Source organism: Panicum virgatum, chromosome 9K, assembly GCF_016808335.1.
Source record: "Panicum virgatum strain AP13 chromosome 9K, P.virgatum_v5, whole genome shotgun sequence".
NCBI lineage: Eukaryota > Viridiplantae > Streptophyta > Magnoliopsida > Poales > Poaceae > Panicum > Panicum virgatum.
Window position 1 is genome coordinate 47,112,490 of NC_053144.1, and position 24,047 is coordinate 47,136,536.

At 45.8% G+C, this 24,047-nt stretch overlaps 3 protein-coding genes and 1 pseudogene across 8 annotated transcripts; all 4 read left to right on the top strand.

Annotated features, from left to right (window-relative positions):
- Nucleotides 1-332: 332 nt before the first annotated feature.
- LOC120651753 (pectin acetylesterase 9-like) lies at nt 333-15,308 on the top strand. Of its 6 annotated transcripts, none has more exons than XR_005666303.1 (12): nt 333-686; nt 793-1,005; nt 1,777-1,856; nt 1,986-2,072; nt 2,166-2,290; nt 2,387-2,447; nt 2,530-2,586; nt 2,679-2,756; nt 2,861-2,966; nt 3,121-3,266; nt 3,361-3,479; nt 15,190-15,308. XR_005666303.1 is itself a non-coding variant. In XM_039929363.1 (12 exons), the coding sequence occupies exons 1-12, from the start codon at nt 371-373 to the stop codon at nt 3,938-3,940; spliced, it is 1,464 nt and encodes a 487-aa protein (XP_039785297.1). In that variant the 5' UTR covers nt 333-370; the 3' UTR covers nt 3,941-4,013. The 6 variants fall into 6 exon arrangements, 3 of the variants coding, with proteins under 3 accessions (XP_039785297.1, XP_039785298.1, XP_039785299.1); XR_005666302.1 differs by lacking the exon at nt 15,190-15,308 and adding an exon at nt 3,857-3,994; XR_005666301.1 differs by lacking the exon at nt 15,190-15,308 and adding an exon at nt 3,561-3,635.
- Nucleotides 15,309-16,964: 1,656 nt separating this feature from the next.
- LOC120651757 (GPN-loop GTPase QQT2-like) lies at nt 16,965-22,574 on the top strand. Its single transcript, XM_039929367.1, has 7 exons — nt 16,965-17,276; nt 17,400-17,544; nt 17,667-17,893; nt 20,824-21,114; nt 21,321-21,526; nt 21,613-21,899; nt 22,239-22,574. The coding sequence occupies exons 1-6, from the start codon at nt 17,214-17,216 to the stop codon at nt 21,896-21,898; spliced, it is 1,218 nt and encodes a 405-aa protein (XP_039785301.1). The 5' UTR covers nt 16,965-17,213; the 3' UTR covers nt 21,899; nt 22,239-22,574.
- LOC120651758 lies at nt 19,414-20,147 on the top strand. The gene is made up of 2 exons (XM_039929368.1): nt 19,414-19,857; nt 19,939-20,147. Exons 1-2 carry the CDS (start codon nt 19,446-19,448, stop codon nt 20,130-20,132), a joined length of 606 nt encoding a protein of 201 aa, XP_039785302.1. The 5' UTR covers nt 19,414-19,445; the 3' UTR covers nt 20,133-20,147.
- A 258-nt stretch (nt 22,575-22,832) lies between the features above and the next one.
- On the top strand, nt 22,833-23,774 carry LOC120648047 (annotated as a pseudogene).
- The last annotated feature ends 273 nt before the right edge of the window (nt 23,775-24,047 follow it).

A 24,047-nucleotide genomic window follows, 5' to 3' on the forward strand; every position in this document is an offset into this window, starting at 1 on the left:
ACAGTACGCACACAAGGTGTTCGGTGTTTCGGCGACGAACGCCCCGGCCGCCGCTGCGGCCTGTATGTTGGCCTTTCATTCACATCTCGACTAGACACAATTACACAGGGGTGGGTGGTGGCTCTTATAACTACACGGCTCCGCTCCGCGCCCGGCTATCCCGCCATGGCCGCACGCTACGCGCTTCTCGCGCCTGGGCGACGCGCTCCGCCCGCGCGACGTGCGCTCGTGCCCAACGGCCATCCGTGCTGCCCGCCACCACACCAACGACCCACGACTGCGTCACCTACACGTGCAGCTCGTGCCATCCGCATCGCCCGCACCAGCCCGAGCCACCCTCGTGCTCGCTGGACGCGACGCGCCCGCGCCCATGGCGCGCTCCAAGCAGCACACACGCATACACAACGCACACACTCCGCTCATCGTCAAGCTTAGTTCTAACATTGTCGGCCTCTCCTTCCTGCCGGCCCCTACTTCCACCCGTGTCCGTTCCTGCGCTCTCGGCTCGTCTCGCGCCGCGCCGCGCGCCATGGCGCCTCGGCGGCGCCGGGCGTGGCCCGCGGCGGCTGCCGTCTTCGTTGCGGCCGTGGTCGCCGCCGGCTTCGCGGCCGAGGCGGCGGACATGGTCCAGGAGAGGCTGACGGTGGGCATGACGATCGTCGCCGGCGCCGCGTCCACGGGGGCAGGCAAGTCCACGTTCCTTCGTTCCCGTGGCGACTGGCGATGTGAGTGTGTGTTAGCCTGCGATGTGATCCGCCGTGCTCCCTTCCTTTTCCGCTACCGCGCTCGCAGTGTGCCTCGACGGGAGCCCGCCGGCGTACCACCTGCACCGTGGCTCCGGCGCCGGCGCGCGCAGCTGGCTGCTCCAGTTCGAGGGCGGCGGCTGGTGCAACGACGTGCGGTCGTGCGCCGAGAGGGCCGGGACGCGCCGGGGATCCACCCGCCTCATGACCAAGGTCGAGATCTTCTCCGGCATCCTCAGCAACCGCCCGTCCATGAATCCAGGTACAAGTCACCGATCTTCTCACTTCAAAACTTCAGATTGCCTAGTCCCGGTGCCCCATGCATTCATATTTGGACGTGCTCTTGAACTCTCTCTTGCCATCCATTCGAGATCTCTTGCACGCCAATTCGTCGGCGGCAAACAGCGCATGATTCTTGCTTGTACAGCTTGCTTTTGCGAAAGGTGACAGCGCGATAGCAATCATGGATTCAAAATCGGGTAGGTAGCCCGGACAGTTTTGCTTTAATCTAGGTCCGTGCATTTCTCTCGCGAATTCAAGCTCATGGTCCTACAGAAAATCATTTTGCTTGGGGTGGGAAGCACAGTGCTTCTGCTTCTGGCCCACGTACATCTGTTTCAGGCCCACTGCAAATTTCGTCTCGTTCATGAGAGATGAATGCACCCCCTCAAAAAAAAAGAGAGAGAGAGAGATGAATGCAAATTTAGATTCATTTAAAATGTGAAATCCCTGTTATTTTTTTTTTGAGGATTGACAGTCTCGTTTATGATCATGAATCTTTCAGTTTCCATTCCTACAGATAAAGTTTCTTTCAGAGGTTTCCTGTGTACCCAGCTGTTTCGTCACAGCTCAAGTCTTCATATGTTTGTAGAGCAACTTTTTTTTGCCGCACGGACTACAAACTTTTCATCTTTGCTTTTCCAGCTGCCTGCAATTCTTGTATTTGCAGAAATGTGAATTATCAAAGATTTTCATCATATTTCACAAAATTAGGCATGCATGGTAACATCATGTTAGCTAAAATGTTAAGCAGATTTTTACAACTGGAATCGTGTGAAGCTACGTTATTGCGATGGTGGATCCTTCTCGGGTGATTCAGAATATAGAAATGGGGTATGCTTCTTAAGCTGACATTAGTTACCATGTGTAATCGTGCAGATGGATTTTTTTTTTTGAACCTGGATGCAGATGGATTTTCTAGATTCCGCAGCATCTTACTGTTTGGTGTTTGCCATTTTTCAGTCCTCAGTCCTCTACTTCAGAGGTCAGAGGATATGGGATGCTATTATCACTGATCTACTTCAAAGGGGACTAGCGAAAGCTGAAAATGTATTTTTTGCACAAATATCAATTGTTTTTAGTAGATATAAATTTGGAGTTCACTTCTTTAATGCTTTCAAGTCATGCATGCGCACTCTTCAGGTACTGCTCTCAGGCTGTTCAGCAGGAGGCCTAGCGACATTCTTCCACTGCGACAGCCTCAAGAAGCGTCTAGGAGGAGCTACCACGGTGAAATGCCTGAGTGATGCGGGATTTTTCCTTGATCTGTAACATCGGAGGCCTAGCAAAACAAAAGTTCATTCTGGCTACCTTTTTATTGGAGCAGATGTGTAAAAGAACTCTGAGTTCCATTTTTTTTTCAGGAGTGACATTTCTGGCAACAACAATATGAGGAAATTCTTTAGCAGCTTAGTTTCGTTGCAGGTTTGTGACTTTTTCGCTGTTTCTTGTCAAATTGTGTTTGAGAATATTCAATAAATGTGTCGTAGCATGAGCTGTTCTGTAGGGAGCTCAGAAGAATTTGAACAAAGACTGCCAGAATTCAACAGACTGTCCATACCTGGTAAATGTTCTTGAGATTCTTAGTTTCCCTTCAGAATAACTGAAATGTGAGCAGGTCTCTGTTTGTGTAACCGTTGTTAACTATCCATGCAGTGTTTTTTCCCACAATATGCACTTCCAGACATCAGAACCCCTTATTTCATCTTGAATTCAGCTTATGACGTGTATCAGGTAAAAATGGACTTACACAAGTTTTTTTTTCTTTCCTCCAAACAAACTGGTACTATTTTTCAGCATTGATAAGTAACAATGCTGATTTGAACTTCCTTGAACAGTTCCATCACATTTTCGTGCCCCCTTCATCTGATCCAAGGGGGCAATGGAGCCGCTGTAAGATGTATCCTGGTGCATGCAGCACATCCCAAATTGCAACCCTCCAAGGTTTCCATCAATCAAATTTTTTGCCTTCAGGAAATTCAGTCTAAATGTTTTCCTCGGAGTTTCCAGATTCCAATTAATTGAACAAACATGTGTGAGGTTCAGGATTGATGTTACCAGCTTTAAGCCAATATTCAGATTTTCAATTTGTTTGCAGGCCTGAGAAGTGCAATGTTGACATCTCTGAAACAGATTCAAGGCAAACCAGAGGCAGGGATGTTCATAAACTCTTGCTTTGCACATTGCCAGAGTGAGCTGCAAGACACATGGTTTGCACGAGATTCACCGATGATACACGATAAGGTAATTGTAATTCACAAGACAAAGCTGCGGTATGCATGAAACTGAAAGTACAATTTCTTATTAGCCATAGATGGAATTTTGGTTAACATTATAGAGTTTCAGAAAATCGCAGAGGTGATAGGTGATTGGTACTTTGAAAGAGGTGCTGCCAAGGAGATTGACTGCGCCTATCCTTGTGACTCAACTTGTCACAACCTTATACCATCTGATCAGGTTGGATTCTGAGGGAAAAAATTGTGTTTTGCACAAAACAACACCACAGTATAGTAGCACTTCAGGCCTCGTTGATTATAGGAATTGGGGATGCATTAGGAGTTTGACAGATGATTATGCTCACTTCGGATCATAATAAAAATGTTACAATGTAAAGTGCAGTTCACTGCAGAATCGACATATCAGGTGAATTGTGAAATAAAAAAGAACCAGTTCATATTATACTGATCACCTTTTATGTATTAGCGAGCATCCATTATCGATCTGTCCCTATCTTGATATGCATCAACAAGATGAAGTATCAATGAACCAAGTTTCAGCCTAACAAAGACAAATATCTGTCTTGCATTAAAAATATTCCTTACTTCTCTGTACAGGGTGGAATCTCAGGTGCTCAAAGTGGACACATGAAGCGTCCCCTCATGAGAGAAGACTTAAAAGTGATACAATATCAGTTCTAGGAGGCTGATAACACTTTTATTACATCAGATGGTACATCACCGTACAACTCTACGCGGAAGTGGGCAGTGAAGCGTCACTGTCGCGAGGATAACAACTAACACCCACACAACGATATTAACTACGAAGAGGGGGGTCATCAGAGTCTTGCGCCTTACGGAACTTCCTGCGGGTGACCCTATCCACAGGCAAGGTTCGGTGCAGGACGGAACCTCTACTCAACGTCTTCAGGAACGAAGTCTGGATCTTCCTCTGTAAAAAATAAGAATGTGGTGAGTACAAACGTACTCAGCAATTCCAACCACACCCGCGGCGAGCTGCTTCGGCAGCGAGCAGGAGGGCGTGGTCGGGGAGCCGGGCCGGGCGTGTGTGGGCAGGGAGTAGAGGAAGGAGAGAGAAGGGAGGAGGAGGGAGAAAGGAAAAGGGAAAAGAAAAGAAAAGGGGGAAAAGAGAAAAAAGAGAGAGAAAAAGAGAAAGAAAGGGAGATCGCACCGGCGCCGATCGCGGGGACGGTCGTCCACGCGCGGCGGTCGGGTGACACGCAGCGCGTCGCGCGGAACGAGACAAAGGAAAAGATGGGACGACGATTGTAATCAGGTGTCGGGACGGCGGAAAATTTCTGAGAAGAAATTAAGGGTTTAGGGATGATCGAGCTCAACGATGAAAAGTTTTTGAAAATTATTTTTAGCGTGTGTTTTATTTTGGTAGATTTTTCGGGATGTCACAAACCTACCCCACTTAAAATGAATCTCGTCCTCGAGATTCGGCTGGCTCTTAAATAGATGGGGAAACTCTTTCTTCAGAGCATCTTCACGTTCTCATGTAGCTTCTTCTACTCCGTGTCTGCTCCACTGTACTCTGCAAATCCGTACCTCGGAGTTTCTTGTCCTCCAAGTGACAGTGTCCAAAATCTTGACAGGTACCTCCTGATACCGAAGGTCTGTTTGTAGGTCTATTTCTTCTTCTGGCACATGCTCCTTCTCAGGTACCCTCAGACATCTCCTTAGCTGGGATACATGGAACACCGGGTGTATATCTGACATTTCTTCTGGTAGCTCCAAATGGTATGCTATGGCTCCGACGTTTTTCTGAACTCGGTACGGTCCAATGTACCGAGGGGCCAACTTTCCTTGTATCTGAAATCTTTGAGTTCCCCGAATAGGTGAAACTTTAAGATAGACGAACTCTCCCGGGTTAAAGCTTATTTCTCGCCTCTTCCTGTCTGTGTAGCTCTTTTCGAGACTGGGCAGCCTTCAGTTTTTCTCTAATCTCGGCCACTCTTTCTTCGGCTTCCTTTATGAGTGCGGGTGCAACTAGGGCACGCTCTCCAACTTCTGGCCACATCAGAGGAGTTCTGTATTTTCTCCCATAAAGAGCTTCGAATGGTGACATGCCCAAACTCGCTTGATAACCGTTGTTGTATGAAAATTCTGCATAGGGTAAACTATGCTCCCAATCCTTGCCATAGGTAAGGACACATGCTCTCAGCATATCCTCCATAATTTGATTCACCCTTTCTGTTTGGCCATCCGTTTGTGGGTGATAGGCGGAGCTGAAATCCAATTTGGTGCCCATCGCTTTATGCAAACTTTTCCAAAACCTAGAAGTAAATTGGATCCCTCTATCTGAGATAATTTTGCTAGGCACATCATGTAACTTTACTATATTTTCCACATAAAGCTTAGCTAGCTTTTCTCCACCGTAATTGGTCCGCACGGGTATGAAATGAGCCGTTTTAGTGAGCCGGTCCACTATTACCTATATGGAGTCATGACCTTTCTGTGTTCTGGGCAAACCCACTACAAAGTCCATTCCTATCTCATCCCATTTCCAAACTGGGATGGGTAGGGGTTGCAACAATCCTGCTGGCTTATGATGTTCGGCCTTTGATCCTTTGACAAGTATCACAATGGGCGACAAACCGTGCAATATCCGCCTTCATTCCCTTTCACCAATATTTTTGTTTTAAGTCCATATACATCTTGGTGGATCAGGATGGAGTAGGCCGAGTTATGGGCTTCATCCATGATTATTTGCCGGAAGTCTCCTTCTTGGGGCACACAAATCCTATTTTTATAACATAAAGTTCCCTCATTATCCACTCTAAAATCCGGTGCCTTATTTTCTCCAGTCTGCATTCGGATTTCCATCAAGTTCTTGTCCGAACTTTGGGCTTTTATAATTTTATCTTCCAGAGCGGGTTGAATGCTCATCTTGCGAATGGAACCTCGAGGGACAATGTGCACATTCAATCGTGTCATTTCTTCCTGCAGATGGGCATCCTTGGGTCCATAAGATTTCCGCCTTAAGGCATTGGCTACCACATTAGCTTTGCCAGGGTGGTAATGAATTTCCACATTATAATTCTTAACTAGTTCCAACCACCTTCTTTGGCTTAAGTTCAAATCTGGCTGTGTGAAAATATACTTGAAACTCTTATGGTCAGTGTAGATCTCACACTTATTTCCAATTAGATAATGTCTCCAAATTTTGAGGGCATGCACTACGGCTGCAAACTCCAGATCATGTGTTCGGTAATTCTGCTCATGAGGCCTGAGCTGTCGGGAAGCATAAGCCACTACCTTCCCGTCCTGCATGAGGACACATCCTAATCCTTGTCGGGATGCATCGCAATAGATAACAAAGTCCCGATGAATATCTGGTAGGGTCAGCACTGGGGCGGTTGTCAACTTATTCTTCAATTCTTGAAAACTTCTTTCGCATGACTCTGTCCAGGTGAATTTCTTATCCTTCTTCAGCAGCTCTGTCATGGGCCGGGCTATCTTGGAAAATCCTTCGATGAACCTCCGAAAATACCCAGCTAATCCAAGAAAGCTTCTGATTTCACTAACATTGGTCGGTTGCTGCCAGTTGGAAACTGCTTCGACCTTCTCGGGGTCCACTGCTACTCCTTCTGCGGTCAGAATATGACCAAGGAAAGCTACTTTCTCAAACCAGAATTCACACTTGCTGAATTTGGCATATAGCTTATGTACTCTCAGCTTTTCCAATACTACCGCAAATGTTGCTCATGCTCCTGAACACTCTTAGAGTAAATAAGTATGCCGTCGATAAAGACTACGACAAACTTATCTAACTCGTCCATAAACACCTTGTTCATGAGATTCATGAAATAAGTAGGTGCATTGATGAGTCCAAAAGACATCATCGTGAGCTCAAACTGCCCGTAACGGGTGACAAAAGCTGTCTTTGGAATGTCGCTTTCTCTAATCTTGAGCTGAAAATATTCTGACCTCAGATCAATCTTGGAGAAGTACTTGGCCCCTTTTAGTTGATCGAAAAGATCATCAATCCTGGGGAGGGGGTACTTATTCTTGATGGTAACTTTGTTCAGTGCTCGGTAATCTACACACAATCTCATACTCCCATCCTTCTTCTTGACAAATATGACTAGAGCTCCCCAAGGCGACGAGCTTGGTCTGATGAAGCCAATTTGTTGTAGCTCTTCCAGTTGCTTCTTTAATTCTGCCAATTCAGAGGCTGCCATCCTATAGGATCTCTTGGCTATAGGAGAGGTTCCAGAGACAAGGTCGATGACAAACTCTATATCCCTATCTGGTGGCATTCCGGGAAGTTCTTCAGGGAAAACATCTGGGTATTCGTTTACTACCGGGACTTCCTCCAAGGATTTGGCTTCCATGCTAAACACCATTGGGTCTGGTCCACTTTCCCGGGTATGGCAGGTTACTCGTATTCCCTCTGGGTTCGTCAGGTGTACCACCTTATCAGCACAACCTATGAGACCATTGTGCAAGCTTAACCAGTCAAATCCAAAGATCACGTCTATTCCCTTAGACTTAAGTACTACCAGGTCTGCTAGAAATTCTACCCCACTTAATTTGATTCTCACCCGTAGACAACCTAGTTGACACTTGATGTCACCTCCAGGCGTCCGGGTTAATAGGGGTGTTTTTAGTAGTACTGTAGGTATATTGTGCTTTTCCACAAAACTTGAGGATATGAACGAGTGTGATGCTCCAGAATCAAATAGTACTGTTGTAAGAGCTGAGCTAACTAGGTACTCACCGAGCACTACGCCCTGAGCTCTTGAGCTTCCTGTGCGTTGATGTGGTTGACGCGGGCTCGTCCAAATGACTGCTGGGGCTGCCTCATCTGCTGACTGCTGTTGTTGGTGTTGTTTGTTGTTGTGGATGGGCACTCGGTTGGCACCTGACAGAACTGGCCTTGGTCCATTCACAGAGTTGGAGAAGGCTGATGTAGCAGGCTTGTTCTTGGCATATGGGTAGTTGGCAATGTAATGCCCTGTCTCTCGGCAGTTGAAACAGGCCCTAGCATTGTTGGTGGTGGTGGTGACTTGGCTGGCATTGCTCTGCGGGGCCTTCATGGTGTTTTGGCCTCTGAACTGTGTGTTAGGGCCTTGGGTTCCTGTTACTTGTGACTGGGTCCTATACTGCATTGGGGCCTGATATCTTGGTGCCATATAGCTGGAGTTCCTTGGTTTCTGGAAGCGGTCCTGCTGGCGGGCCTTGCTTTCCAGAAACTTGCGCTTGTTATCCTTTCTTTCTTCAGCTTTGGCCCTTTCTGTGAGAATGGCCTTGTTCATCAGAGTGTTGAAATCTGGATAGATCTTAGGGGTAAGCAAGGTTCGTAGTTCTGAGTTCAATCCCTTCTTGAACATGTCTTGCTTCTTTTCATCATCATCCACTTCCTCTGGTGCATATCGGGCCAGCTCCATGAACTGGTGGGTGTACTCTTCTACTGACATGCTTCCTTGCTGCAGTGCGCGGAACTCATCCGCCTTGTGCTTCATGGTGGCCGAGGGGATATGATAGCGGCGGAATTCCTTCACAAATTCCTTCCAGGTGATGGTGGAGGCATCTTCGGCAGTGGCACAGTAATTCTCCCACCAAGCTAAGGCAGTTCCAGTGAGCTGATGGGCTGCCAGAAGAACCTTGTCTCGATCTTGGCATTCGAACGGCTCGAGCTTCCTGTGGATCACACGCAGCCAGTAGTCTGCATCCAAGGGGTTGCTGGATCCGGCAAAGATGGGTGGCTTGGTCCTAAGGAAAGCTATCAGCTTGTCATTCATGGTCTGCTCTCTTGGCCGCTTATTGACGAGGGCATTGGCCAGGGTTTCCAGTATGATTGTCTGATTATGTATTATCTGTGCCAGGTCCCCGAGGGGTGGTGGTGGTGGCAGTGACACTTCTCCTTGATTTCCTCCTCCGTTCTGGCTCACTTCTTGTTCTTCCTAGGGAGGGTTCTGTCCACTGGGTTGTCCTCCCGCGACAGCGGCTATAGGGGTCCGGTTGCGGGAGGCCCTCGTATCGCTTCGGGAAGCCATCTGTAGATTGGGTAGAGTCTTTGTGAGATTGGGATTAGAATTAAGTGATGTTTAAGTTGTTTAATTCGTATTTTTGAAAAGACAGAATCTACCTTCTGCCGGAAAGCACACAAACTAACAACAAGCACACAAACTTGCAAACACAAGCACACACAACTTTATTACTGCAAGGGAGGGTACAACATGGGGGCAAGACTAAAACGCGTACTACACGTCCGGATACAGATTCACACTTAAGGGTACAACTTAAGCCAAAGGGGCTGGGAGGGTACAACACTAGGGTGGCGTCGGGTATTCTACTCGCGGGGTGAGCCTTCTTCCAGGGCGGAGTGTGAGATAGTCCTTACTCGCCGTCCTCTAGATTTCCATTTTTCAAGGGTTGCGCAGCAACTTCTCTCTCAACGGCGGCAGTAGACCCTTCAAGGCTCTCGGGTGGAGCTTGTGGGGTTCTCAAGAGTGGTCCCCATCCTATGACGGGCGTCCCGAGTAGAACATGGTCTTCCCCAATTGTCGGGACTGGCGTTCCACTTTTGGTCCATTCTTGCATACGCCAGTCCCGGGCCTGCCTGAGGCTCTCCTGGGCAACCGCTTCGCTGTTGACCGCTGCTGCGGCTCTTGCCTCGGCTTGGGCTACCCAAATCTGTTGCAATCTTACCACGAGCTCTGCTTGCTCGGCTCGATGGGTCTGCTCCCTCAGGATGCTGGCTTGCTCGTCAAAGAGCTGATCCAAGGAGGCTAGATAGGTAGCCACTTGGTATAGGGGGTCTTCTTCATGGCGGCGCCGTACCAGGCTTCTCAACGGGCTTCCCAAACTGGGGTTCTGATGGCCGGAGGGAAGAACCTCATTGGTGTGGGGGCGAGGTGTCCTTCAAAAATCTGGCATAGATAACGGAGCGCCTTCCTGATGGCCAAGGGATAGGTGTCTTGGTGCCTAAACTCTGTGGCGGTCACTCGCCACGGCTGGATGTCGGGATAGCGGTCACTTCTGGCGATGACCAGGATCACCCTACAGCGGAGGGTACCATGGTGCTCATACTCTCTGTTGTAGTACCTTGGGCGTTCCGTAACACCAAGGCTTTCCAGGGCATTGATCAAGAGGTTGGGGAAGCCAGGTGCAGCTTGGCAAAAGCCCTGAGTCCATCCTTCCTCAGCCATCTGAAAACAAAGAAAGGGTGAACAAGCTTGCACAAATATTTGGGTACAAAGGGGATAGATGGTACTTATTATTATAACATGGTGGGGTACAGATTCCATGGGTACATGATTATTAAGATAGAGGCTCTAGCTTAGGTGTGCTACTCTCCTTTCATGGAGACTCTTCCTCGACACGGATAGGGCGTTTCTTTGGTGGAAGACACTGCTCCATCACATCATCTTCGGTCTGAGTACCCCTATCCCAATGGGTTTCTTCGGGTTCTTCTTCTATCCATCCACCTACTCCTCTGTGAGCATCGTGTTCTTGCCATTGGGCTTGGAGAGCGGCTAGGGAATACTCGGCTCGTACGGCTCTTGTCCGTTGTTCCTCCATTTCTTGGATTGCCTTTCCTGCCCTGTGGATTTGTTGCTTCAGTTGTGCCGCCTGCTCACAGTAGAGCTCATCCAGGCCGGTGAGGTAGATGGATATGTGTAAGACCATATCTTCTAGGTCTTCTTCTTCTCTTCCAAGTCCTCTCATCCAGGCAATCCATGAGCGTCCTCTTCCTCCAGTAGGGGGGAAATCCCATAGGAGTCCGCTGAAGATGATGCTTGTAGACCACACGCAGACGTCGCAGGGCTTTTCGGGCGGCCTTTCGGTAGGTGTCGGGGAAGCGAAAGCCAGTGGTAGAGATGAACCAGGGGTCTACGTCAGGGTAGCGGGTGCTTTTTCCCACGAAGATCATCATGTCGCACCAAAGAGTGCCCCTGGAGTCGTGTTCCCGATAGACGTACTCTAGTGGGTCCACAATTCCGACGCGTTCCAAGCTGAGTAGCAATAACTTAGGAAGGCCGGGCTCTGTGTGGCAGATTCTGCCGCTCCATCCATTGTCAGCCATCTGGAATAGGGCAAGAGTCAATGGTGAGTGTATGAGTGGAAGAAGGATTAAGCAAGAAAAGTCCTAAAGTGAAAGGGCTCGAAAAAGGGGCCTCGATTCTAGGGTCACGTCCTACGGCCAATCTACGGCTCTGATACCACCTGAAGCGTCCCCTCATGAGAGAAGACTTAAAAGTAATACAATATCAGTCCCAAGAGGCTGATAACACTTTTATTACATCAGATGGTACATCACCGTACAACTCTACGCGGAAGTGAGCAGTGAAGCGCCACTATCGCGAGGATAACAACTAACACCCACACAACAATATTAACTATGAAGAGGGGGGTCATCAGAGTCTTGCGCCATACGGAACTTCCTGCGGGTGACCCTATCCACAGGCAAAGTTGGGTGCAGAACGGAACCTCTACTCAACGTCTTCGGGAATGAAGTCTGGATCTTCCTCTGTAAAAATTAAGAATTGGGTGAGTACAAACGTACTCAGCAAGTCCAACCACACCCGCGGAGGGGGTATAAACAGAATATAATGCACAGGATAAACCAAAGATAAGGTTAGTGTTTAATTTGCGGAAAGCTAATTTTATGCAGGGGTTTATTTGAAAGAAAGGGATTTTCAAAAGTCATTATCTTGCACTAAGTAACACGTAGGGTTGATCCACACAGGATCCCAATTTTAAGTTGCTATCAGATTCCTCATCCGCCGTAGCACACGGTACAGCTGTCGGACACTTTTCCAAAACAACTCACGCCAACCCATCCATTCCCAGAAGAAACACTAGTTGTGTGACCAAACCATAACATGCCCAGTACCGTGGGCACGGCTATTCGAATAGATTTTAACTCTGCAGAGGTGTGCAACTTTACCCACAAGCGGGGTATCACAGCACGATCACCTTAGTCTCGGTGCAAATTCCAACAAAAACATTACCCACCTTAGCTAGACCTGACTAGCCACCACAGGATCCACCAAGGGGCCATTGACCTATCACTTAGGTTTAACCAGGGCATAAGTCACACAGAGCTTATCCCTTCTCCTTGATCACCCGTTGCTCTCAGCTCTCCTGATGGCTATCAGACTAACTAGTGGGGTTTATGCTAAGCCGTTGCCCATACAACGGTCGAGTGGTTTGCACGATAGTGGAGTTAGGCAAGATGACACACCAACTCGGTCCTTAGTTGTGACAGGATGGATATCTCCCTTCCTTGCTCCACCACACAGGTACGAGCGCACCATTCGGCAAATCACACAGAAATGCCATCCATCCCATCTAAACGCATCTTTCGAAAACTCCATATTTTTCTCTTCCCACACACTCACATATTTTCCTTTTATAAAACGAGTTGTATCGTGTTTAAGGTCCTAAGCGTTCTAGCAGCGATTAACGTCCAAACAAATCACATTCAGACATTAATCTAGGTGGTCAAGAAATGGTTATAACAAATCAAGGGGTGGCTATCCAACCGTGTTTTCAGCAGGCAAAACCATATGCAGTTTTATAAAACAGACCAGTAGGTTGTGTTTATAAAACTGGGACAAAACATGCATCAAAGGATGAGATTGAACTTGCCGTCTTCAAAGCCTTCCGGGAAGTCCTGATCGAGGTTCTGTCCTTCGGGTTCGGGGTCGCAGTACTGGTCCTCATTCACTTGCTCGCAGTACTGCTCGTCGACGGGTCCTCTCTCGTTCACACTGTGATCTACGACACACACAAACAAGCACACAATCAAGAAAAAGAAATAAAAGTTTTATCGCTGAGCTCGATTCGGAAACAATTAAGATATGACGATAGGAGTAATATTTTTGGGCGGTTTCCTAATGACATGGCCAAAACTATGTTAGGAATGGTGTGGTAAAGTTTTAGATCGATCGGAGATTGTTTGGCGCATGAAATGATAGGTTACAGGGAGGTTTTAGGGGTTAAACCGGGATCAAGGGTCTATTTGTAAATATTTATGAGAGGGCAAGGGCTTGATTGTAATTTTTAGAAAGTATCGGGTTACTCTGAAAAGGGCAGGGGCATAATAAGAATTATGTTTATACGGTGGAGGGCTTATTTGTGAATAGGAAAATAGGAAGGTCTCTTTTGTAAGAGTACTAGAGAGGTGGGAGGGTTCTTTAAAAAATAAAAGGAAAGGCATGGGACTAAAGGCAAAATTGCCTTTCTTCCTCCCCTTCCCCTCGCTGGAAAACAGAGGAGCGGCGCGGGGTCGCCGGCGGCCTGGGCCTCAGGGGCAGCCGGCAGGAGGGGGAAAAGGAAGAGGGGAGTGAGAGGAGGCGATCCCCTGCCGTAGCTCGGCCGGAGATGGACCGTGGAGGCTTGGCCACGGCGGCGGGTGGCTGCGGGCGACGGCGACCGTGGCAGCGCCACTGTGGAGCTTGGCGGCGGCCCGGAGCTGGGGAAAAAGGGGAAGGGAGGCGAGGGGATCCTATTGCGCCCCTTACCTTGGGCAGAGGTGGAGCGAGGAGGCGGCTCCGCGGTGGCCGGCGGGGCTTGGTGGCTATGGTGGGCGGTGGCGGCGTTGGGAGCTCGGGGAGGAGGCTAGAGGTGGCGGTGGGCGTTGTGGTGGTGGGGAAACGGCGTAGGGGCCTATTTATAGGCGTGGAAGGCGGTGGAGAGGAGGGAACGCGGCGGTGGCCGGCCGGCGGGCTCGGCGGAGCGCCATTAATGGCGTGGAGTGGACTGCTGTGCTTGTCGGCGTCGCGGAGCGGCATGAGCACCGAGGGCGTCGGCATGCACGTGGAGGAGGGGGCTGCTGCTGTGCTTGTCGCCGAGCTTTGCTCACGCGCAGCGGGGCTCGGGCGGCAAGGCAGCGGCACTGTGCGGCCGGCGGGATTCGTGGCTCGGGTGGCGAGGCGGCGATGCTGTGCCGAGCGGCGCGGCGAGCTCAGCATGACGGGATGGGTCGGGCAACGGCGAAAAATTTCTGAGAAGAAATTAAGGGTTTAGGGATGATCGAGCTCAACGATGAAAAAGTTTTTGAAAATTATTTTTAGCGCGTGTTTTATTTTGGTAGATTTTTCGGGATGTCACAACACCAATTCTTCAGCATTAGAATTTGTCGAAAAATGATTATTTACATGTATATATTGCTCATTGCATTACAAATCATTTGACACAAGGATGAAATTTGCCTTATCAGTTTACCAATATACACGAGCTGTAATGTGACGTGTGGCTCTGATTTCCCCACCAGATACAATTTTGGGCTTTAAGATAGGAGCCCGAATTGCTAAACTTAGTCCATTTGCGTGGCAATGACGTCTTGTGTTAGCAAATGTTGGGCCATGCGACACTAGAGAGTTTTTTGCCATATAAACAGCAGCGCGAGGTGTTGCTGTAAATTGATGACTTGTTAGATAAGTACTTGGGTCTCGTTTAGATGCAAACTGTAAAATTTTTGAAAAAGAATTTTTTCATATTTGAAGTATTAAACATAGATTAATCACAAAACTAATTACAGAGCTCGTCTGTAAACTATGAGACGAATCTAATGAGACTAATGAATTAATCATTAACATATGTTTACTGTAGCAATCAAGTGTCTAATCATGGTCTAGTTAGATTCATTAGATTCGTCTCATAATTCAAAAGCAAATTATGCAATTAGTTTTTTATTTCGTCTAGATTTAATACTCTATGCATGTAAGATTCTCAATCGATGTGATAGTTTTGAAATTTTGCAACTAAACAAGGGCTTGGTTAAGACATTCCCATCCAGCTAGCGCGAAATTTTTTGTTGGTGACTCAAAAGCTGCCGCGCACTGCAGCTAGGGGTGGTAATAGGTCATGACCTAGCTCAATTTGATTTTTAAATTTTTTAGCTTAAAATTATACAGATTAGAGCGTAACCTTTTTAGAGTCCAGTACCACACTTTACCACCCTCGATCAGGTCCTTCGTGCTATAGACCTCAGCGACCTCGCGAACCATCACAACGAAGGCCCGGTGTTCATCCTTGGCCACGACGCCCGCGCTCGAGGTTGGACCCAAAGTTGTCGATCTTGTCGGCGCCGAGGGGGTAGGTATTAGTATGAGAAAAAAGTCATTTTTGTTTCCTTGAATTTTGGGCCGAATTCGTTTTTCCTCTCTGAATTTTAAAACCGAATGACCAGCCTCCTCAGACACCCGAAACCGGTCGCAGGATCTCCTTGAGCGGGTTTGAGGGCGGTTTTACTATTTTTCTTTTATGTTTATTTTAATTGAATTTTGAAAAAATTATAGTAAATTATAAAAAAATCATAAAATAAAAAATCTAATTTTGTTGGACTTCACATGAGTAAATATACGCAATGAACATATTATATGATATATTTTAGTACAATTTTTTGTTATATCTTTAGATAGACCTAGATAAATCTATAACTCAGTTATACATGATTCAATAATCATAAAATTTTTACTACAGCTCAATCATATAATGATTAGCCCACCATAAAAATTTCACAATAATTAGATGATGAAAACTGTAGCTATAAATTAATTACAGAAAATATATATCTAAAGATATAGCAAAAAGTTTTTACTAAAGTATATCATATAATATGTTCACTGCGTATACCTACTCATGTGCAGTCCAACAAAATTGGATTTTCTATTTTATGATTTTTTGTGATTTACTATGATTTTTTAAAGATTTAGTTAAAATAAACATAAAAGAAAAATAGTAAAACCGCCCTCAAACCCGTTCAAAGAGGTCCTGCAACCGGTTTCGGGAGTTCGAGGAGGCTGGTCGACCGGTTTCAAAGTTCACGGAGGAAAAATGGACTCAGCCCAAAGTTCAGGGAGGCGAAAAAAACTTTTTCCTTAGTCCGAGCATTCAACGGGACTTCGTGCTAGAACTAGGACTTTGTTTAGTTCGCGAATTTTTTTGAATTTTAGTACTATAGTACTTTTATTATTATTTGACAATTAATGTCTAATTATGGACTAATTAGATTTAAAAGATTTATCTCATCATTTATTGTTAAATTGTGTAATTAGTTATTTTTTCAACTGCATTTAATGCTTCATGTATATGTCTGAAGATTCGATATGATGAGTACTGTAGAATTTTTTTTTGAGAACTAGACCTTATTTAGTTGCAAAATTCAAAATTCCAAAACTATCACATCAAATGAAAATCTTACATGCATGGAGTATTAAATCTAGGCAAAATAAAACTAATTCATAGTTTGCTTGTAAATTACGAGACGAATTTAATGTGTCTAATTAGACCATGATTAGACACTAAATTGCTACAGTAACCATGTGGATTAGTTAGTCTTACTAAATTCGTCTCGTAGTTTATATATAAGTTCTATAATTAGTTTATATTTGCTACGATAATGATAAATTAATTAGTCTTACTAAATTCGTTTCCTAGTTTACAAATGAGTTCGATAATTAATTTATATTTAATATTTCAAATATAAAAAAAATTCTATTTCAAAAAAATTTATAAAAAATTTTTATAAGCGCAACTAAACAAGATTTAAACGTGGGCTATGACGTCCAGTCCACGGGTCACTTCTTCTTGTACGCCACGGCGGGACCGAGGACGAACTCCGAACTTGGCTTCAGCAGAGACCTCCTTGCCAATCTCCTCCCGCACCAGAATGATCTTCAGCTGATAATAATAATACACTCGAAATCCCGGCCCGAAGTTCCGAATCCCCGCCGTCAAATCAAATCAACAATACAACAAATTCCTGCTGTGGTTAAACCCCGGCACCACGCCCATTACCCCCTTGCCCCCATTTTCCTAACGCCGCACGTCTCGCCGGCACAAATCCCTGCTAGGGTTTAACCACGACACCCGCCGCGCCTCTCGAAGTCGGCGCCGCCGTCGCTCAAGCCCCCGGCAACCCCCCGCCGCGGCCGCCGCCCCGAGGGCCACCACGACCCGCAGCGCCTGCGCCCGCGCCCGCCCGACGCCGATGGACGTCGACACGGACCCTGCCGCTACGAGCAAGCCTATCCAGACGGACCTCGAGGAACAGGCACGCCGCCGCCGCCGCCGCCTCCTCCCCCCAACACTCCCCTTGATGATTTTTTCCTTTGTTGATTTGGATTTAGGGTCATGGTAGTGACTGTCATGCGCCCTTGCTGTCGAGCGTGTGCAGACGGACGCGAAGGGGAAGGGGAAAGCAGAGGAGGGGACCATGAAGAGCGAGGAGCTCGCGGACTCCATCGGGGGCCTCTCCATTGGCTCGGGGCTCACCAATTTCAAGAAGAAGCCCGTGATCATCATCGTCATCGGCATGGCTGGTGCGTCGAATTCGCCCGCCCGCTGTTTAATTGAAGTCATAGGGCATGAATTGTGGAACCGACCTGTAGTGAATCCTCAGCCGACCTGAGAACTAACAGGTTTGGTCTATGGTCTCGTGCAGGGACGGGGAAGACGACCTTGATGCACCGGCTGGTGTGCGATATGCAAGCCTCAAACAAGAGGGGCTATGTCGTCAACCTTGACCCTGCAGTGATGACACTTCCGTTTGGGGCTAATATTGATATCCGCGACACAGTCCGGTATAAGGATGTCATGAAAGAGTACGGCCTTGGACCTAATGGTGGCATCCTCACCTCACTCAACCTTTTTGCCACCAAGTTCGATGAGGTTGGGTGTTATAACCTATTCTTTTATTGCAGTATTGCACAAACGCGGGTCTGTTGTTCATATAGTTTCTTAGTTCTGTTTGTTATCTTCCTGGTTCTATGAGTTCTGTCCCGTGTATTGGAAAGAGGAATATTTGATTTGACAATTTTGATCAACTTTGATAGTGAAAATAGAAAGTAATTTAAACATATAATCCATGTGAACAGGATAAATTTGCCTAGTATGCTGTGTATGGAACTAAATAGTTACTAGGAAAGCAAATAATTTTTTACATGTATCTGAAGAGTTGAATGATAATTTATCAGTTGCAGCTTTGCAATCAATGTTTAGATAGCTTCAGAGTTGCGCTTGAACTCAGGGATAATTTTTCAATTAGTGGATCAGGCATGGATCTTCCAGTAACAGGAAAGTGAATTCTCAGCTGTAGTCAGTGTTTTCCTAAACGGTTTTAAACGGCCGTTTAAACCGGTTTAAACGGTAAACGCAGGCTAACCGCTTCGTTTATGCCCTGGGCAGTGATATAAACGTTTGACCCGTCTAAACGGTCAACGCACGGTTTAAACGGACAAAACGTTGTAAACGGAACGGTCCCAAAACGGTTTTCCACGCCGTTCAGCCCGTTTTGTGGCCCGTTTTGATGATGGGCCAAATCTGAATTGTTTTGGTGGGCTGGCCCGACAACCTCTAGGGTTATTTGCCCCCTTCCTTCCTGTTGTCTTCCGCCCAGACCACCAGGGTCTTTTGCCCAGCCGCCACAACATTGCCCGCTGAGGGCAGAGCTCCTCCCGCCGCCGCCGCCTCCTCCCGCCGCCGCCTCCTCCTCCTCCCGCCTCCTAGTGCAGAGCAGAGGGTCGAGCTTCTCCTCCCGCCGCCGCCTCCTCCTCCCGCTGCCACCTCCTCCTCCTCCCGCCTCCTAGTGCAGAGCAGAGGGTCGAGCTTCTCCTCCCGCCGCCTCCTCCTCCCGCCGCCGCCTCCTCCTCCTCCCGCCTCCTAGTGCAAAGCAGAGGGTCGAGCTTCTCCTCCAGCCACGCTGTGTGGATCTGCAGCAGGCAGCAGCACGAAGCAATCTGCAGGTCTGCAGCAGCACCAGGACGAAGCAGTAGCAGAGTGCTTGATCTCCAGCACGAAGCACCACTCAGGTATGCTTGCTCCTTGCCTCTCCTTGCCTTCTTGCGCATTATTGCTTGCCCCCTGTCACTGCCATGTTTTCTATTATTAGATAGCTGAGCTTTTGGCTTTATATTAGTATCTATATAACTTTGTACTGCTTGCTCCTACCACCAGCAATGCTTGTCCTTAAATGCTCTTGCTCTGCTTGATTGCCTCAATGCTATGCTTTGTTCCTAAATGGCATGTATTATTACTTGAACCCTGCAGTATGTCATCAACTGCATCGAATCCGTCCCCTGCTGCAATGAACCAGTCCCCTGCTGCAGTGAACAAGGCACCCCTTAAGAGAAACTCTGATGATATAGGGTGTGATATAGGGTGGGAGTATGGAGTACTTATCAATCCCGATGACTTGAATGTGATAAAATGCAAGCTGTGTCCCATGGTTGTGAAGGCTGGAATCTATAGACTGAAGTTGCACATTGCTGGCAAGAAAGGACAGGTCCGGTCCTGCCCCAATGCAAAACCTGAGGACAGAGAGAAGTGCATGAAAGCTATAGATGATTCTAGAAAAGTTAAAAAGGCTAGGCAAGAAGAAAAAAAAGAGGTTAGAGATGCTGTAAATGAGAATATGATTGATATTCCATCGGACACAGAAGATGGCACAGGGCTTGATGATATTGGAAGCTCTCAACCGCGAACAGTGGGTCCTATGGACAGATTCACAATGCCTCTCGACTCTAGTTCTTTGGGTTCCACCAAAAATTTTCAGCAGCAAAAAATTACTGAACATATAATGAAAGAAAGGTTGCACAAGTTGAAGAGATATATTGCAAGGTGGATATATGTGCAAGGTAAATGAATCATTATAGTGGTATCTTGTTTCTACCAGTTTGATCTTTGAAGGGACTAACCTTGATTTCATTTAATTTTAGGAATACCGTTCAATGCAATCAATTGTGATGAGTTCGACCAAGTGCTTGAAGTTGCTGGCCGCTTTGGGCCAGGTGGAAAGAAGCCTTACCAACATGAGCTGCGAGAGAATCTACTGCATGAGGAAGTAGAAGATACAAAGAAGCTGCTCAAGGAACAAGAACTAGAATTGATATTTGTTTGGGAGAACAATTGATATTTGTGCTGAAATGAGCTTGTTTGATTACAACTATGAACCGTTGTCTTGTGTATTCCAACTGTTTTAGCCTTTTTCACACCATTTCTACTAACAAAAGTCATTTATTTTGCAGGTACATGGTTCAGATTATGGGGACACAAAAGCCATCAATATTACTTCAGAAAAGGTAAGCAAAAACATCTCTATCCACTTTAAATTTATGCCACAAATGGTTATTTATTTTGCTGGAAATCATGCTACAGTACCATACCGTTTAGCCCGTTTAAACCCGTTTAAACGGCGTTTAAACAGCCTAAACGCTAAACAGAGCGTCGCCGTTCGTTTAGCGTTTACCGTTTAGGAAAACATTGGCTGTAGTAACAAGATGTTGTGCACTGTTAAGATTCTACTGAAGATAACAGGATTCAGGATGAAAGACATATAGTACTGAATATGCTTTGTGAAATGATGTCTTTATACTCCTGAAATGTGCTAAATAGTGCATTCTAGATGAGATGCCTATTATTACCATCCCATGCTAACTTCCATAGAAATTGTGCTCAATTCAGCCTACATAGGAGTGTCATGGTATTTATCTGATGCCATGCTGAATAACTTAAATATATTGTTTCTTTTGTATATATGGGAAATGCATTTTCCTGCTACCTTTGTTTTGTTCAGCTAACATGACGTTGATATTCATTCATAGGTTGTGTCTGTCATTGAAAGACGTGCAGATCAACTGGATTATGTACTTGTGGACACTCCTGGGCAGATTGAGATCTTCACTTGGTCGGCTTCGGGAGCTATCATTACTGAAGCTTTTGCATCAACATTTCCAACGGTTGTTGCATATGTTGTCGACACACCTAGATCAACAAGCCCTGTTACTTTTATGAGCAATATGCTTTATGCCTGCAGTATTCTCTACAAAACCCGTCTCCCTCTAGTCCTGACATTCAACAAGGTTGATGTCGCCAAGCACGAGTTTGCTATTGAAGTATGTATACTATTTATGACTTTCCTCTGTTGTTGATTCTATCCCATTTGCATCATGCCAAAGTTGCAATTTACTCCACGCCATGCAATGGCTCTCCTTTTACTTGGCTGAATTTGTTCAACTCACCTGAGTTATCGTGCTATACATTCCACCAATTTGGCCTTTTCACAATCTGGCATTAATATCTTGTTTTATTACCGGACCAGTGGATGGAAGACTTTGAGGCGTTTCAGACAGCTTTGGAGTCGGACAAATCTTATTCTGCTACATATACCCGTAGCCTCTCTCTGGTCCTTGACGAATTCTACAAGAATCTACGCTCTGTTGGAGTATCTGCGGTGGCTGGTACTGGAGTCAATACATTTTATGAAGCTATAGAAGCAAGCGCCAAGGAATATATGGAAACCTACAGGTCTTGTTTCCTAAGATGAGATAGAAGACTAATGTGCCTGTGCATACTTGCAACCTTGTTACTAATTGGTCTTTGAAAATTTTCAGGGCTGATCTTGACAAGAGGATTGCTGAAAAGGAAAGATTGGAGGCAGAACGGAGGAAGGAGAACATGGAAAAATTGCAAAGAGATATGATGAAATCTAAAGGACAAACTGTGGTGCTCAGCACTGGTTTGAAGGACAAAAATCCTGCTTCAGACATGATGAATGATGATGAGGATGAAGAAGATGAGGAATTTGAGGAAGAATTGGAAAAGTCTGGGTTTATTGTGGATGATGAAGACGAGGAAGATGAAGGAGAAGATGAGGAAGTGGCTCATTTTGGCTTTTGAGGTATTATAGTATTGCTCCATTTGAATTGAGTTTTTACCTAATGCAGTCAGTGTTTTGGAATCTTAGGAAGTTGTTGATATCACTGCACTATTCTTCATTGGATGTAAAATGTGCATTTCGGGCACTAATCTATCCAGCATATACTTGTGTTTGTTACTTGACAAAGGAGCAAATTATATAGTACATTATTAACACTCATAATATATTGTGCATCGGATCTTTTAAAGTAATCTCACAATGCATTGTTAGTCAAAGGCCAAGATGAAATGGTATCTTTCCTCGTACTAGTTGCTTTTACATTCTTCAATTCCAATCTGATGTTAAGCTTTGTCTTGGCAGGGTAACCAAACATCAACTTGGTGGTGCACTGATGGATAATCCATGATTTTTGCACGCTTGTTTAAGGTTTACCGAACTGGCAAAAAACTGTTGGTATCTGTAGGTTGTTGACTCTGTTATTACTCTGTAAATCAAATCAAGCACTTTGTGTAAACTCATATCTTGGTGATGGCAGTGCATGCCGTATTTGATGAGACTTGGAGGTTGAATTTGATCCCTTCGCTGGGTTGATGATGCAAGCTGAATTGGTCCAGTTGTGCCATGTAATATCTCGCGCCAAGTCTTGAGTAATGTAATCCTTAACTGGACCTATGATCAAATTGACCATTTGGCTAACATCGTCTTATCGTTGCCACAATTATAGTCTTTTTGTTTGTTGAAACTGTAATTATAGTCGTTGGCAAGAACATGGACACGAAAGAAAGTTTTCCCCCACCAGTTGCCTGAAATCCGAAGTACATCTTTTTTTTTTTGAAAGGAACCGGGATTATCATTCACAATAAAGCTGATTTGTATCTTGCATCCAGGTCCTTGCAAAACGACCCTGGCTCTTGTCAAATTGTATTTGAGAATATCCAATAAATGTATCGTAGCATGAGCTGTTCCGTAGGGAGTTCAAAAGAATTTGAACAAAGACTGCCAGAATTCAACATACTGTCCATACCTGGTATATGTCCTTGAGGTTCTTAGTTTCCCTTCAGAATAACTGAAATGTGAGCAGGGCTATTAACTATCTATGCCGTGTTTTTTCCACAATATGAACTTCCAGACATAAGAACCACATATTTCATCTTGAATTCAGCTTATGACGTGTATCAGGTAAAAAAAGGACTTGCGCAAGTTTTTATTCCTCCAAACAAATTGGCACTTTTTTTTCATCATTGATACGTAACAATGCTGGTTTGAGCTTCCTTGGACAGTTCCACCACATTTTCGTGCGCCCTTGATCCTGGGGGACAATTGAGCCGCTGTAAGATGGATCCTGGTGCATGCTGCACATCCCAAATTGCAACCCTCCAAGGTTTCCATCAATCAAATTTTTTGCCTTCCGGAAATTCGGTTTAAAACTCTAAATTATTTTCCTCGGAGTTAACGGATTCCAATTAATTGAACAAACATGTGTGAGGTTCAGGATTGATGTTGCCAGCTTCAAGCCAATATTCAGATTTTCAATTTTTTTTGCAGACCTGAGAAGTGCAATGATGACATCCCTGCACATTGCCAGAGTGAGCTGCAAGACACATGGTTTGCACTAGATTCCCCGATGATACACGATAAGGTAATTGTAATTCACAAGACCAAGCTGCCGTATGCATGAAGCTGAAAGTGCAATTTCTTATTAAATAGATGGAACTTTGGTTAACATTATAGAGTTTCAGAAAGTCGCAGAGGTGATAGGTGATTGGTACTTTGAAAGAGGTGCTGCCAAGGAGATTGACTGCGCCTTTACGTTCAAAAAAAAAAAAGATTGACTGCACCTATACTTGTGATTCAACTTGTCACAACCTTATACAATCTGATCAGGTTGGATTCTGAGGGGGGAAGTTGTGTTTTGCACAACACCACACCACAGTATAGTAGCACTTCAGGAAAAAAAAAAAAGGAACTGATACATAATGCCTCGTTGATTATAGGAATTGAGGATGCATTAAGAGTTTGGCAGATGATTATGCTCACTTCCAATCATAACAAAAAAATATTACAATGTAAGTTGTCGTGGTGTGCGAACTCACAGCCGGGTGGCATAATGTACACGCATAAGCTCAGAGGGTGAGTACTCGGGGGTTAGCTAGGATTAGTTCTCTCACT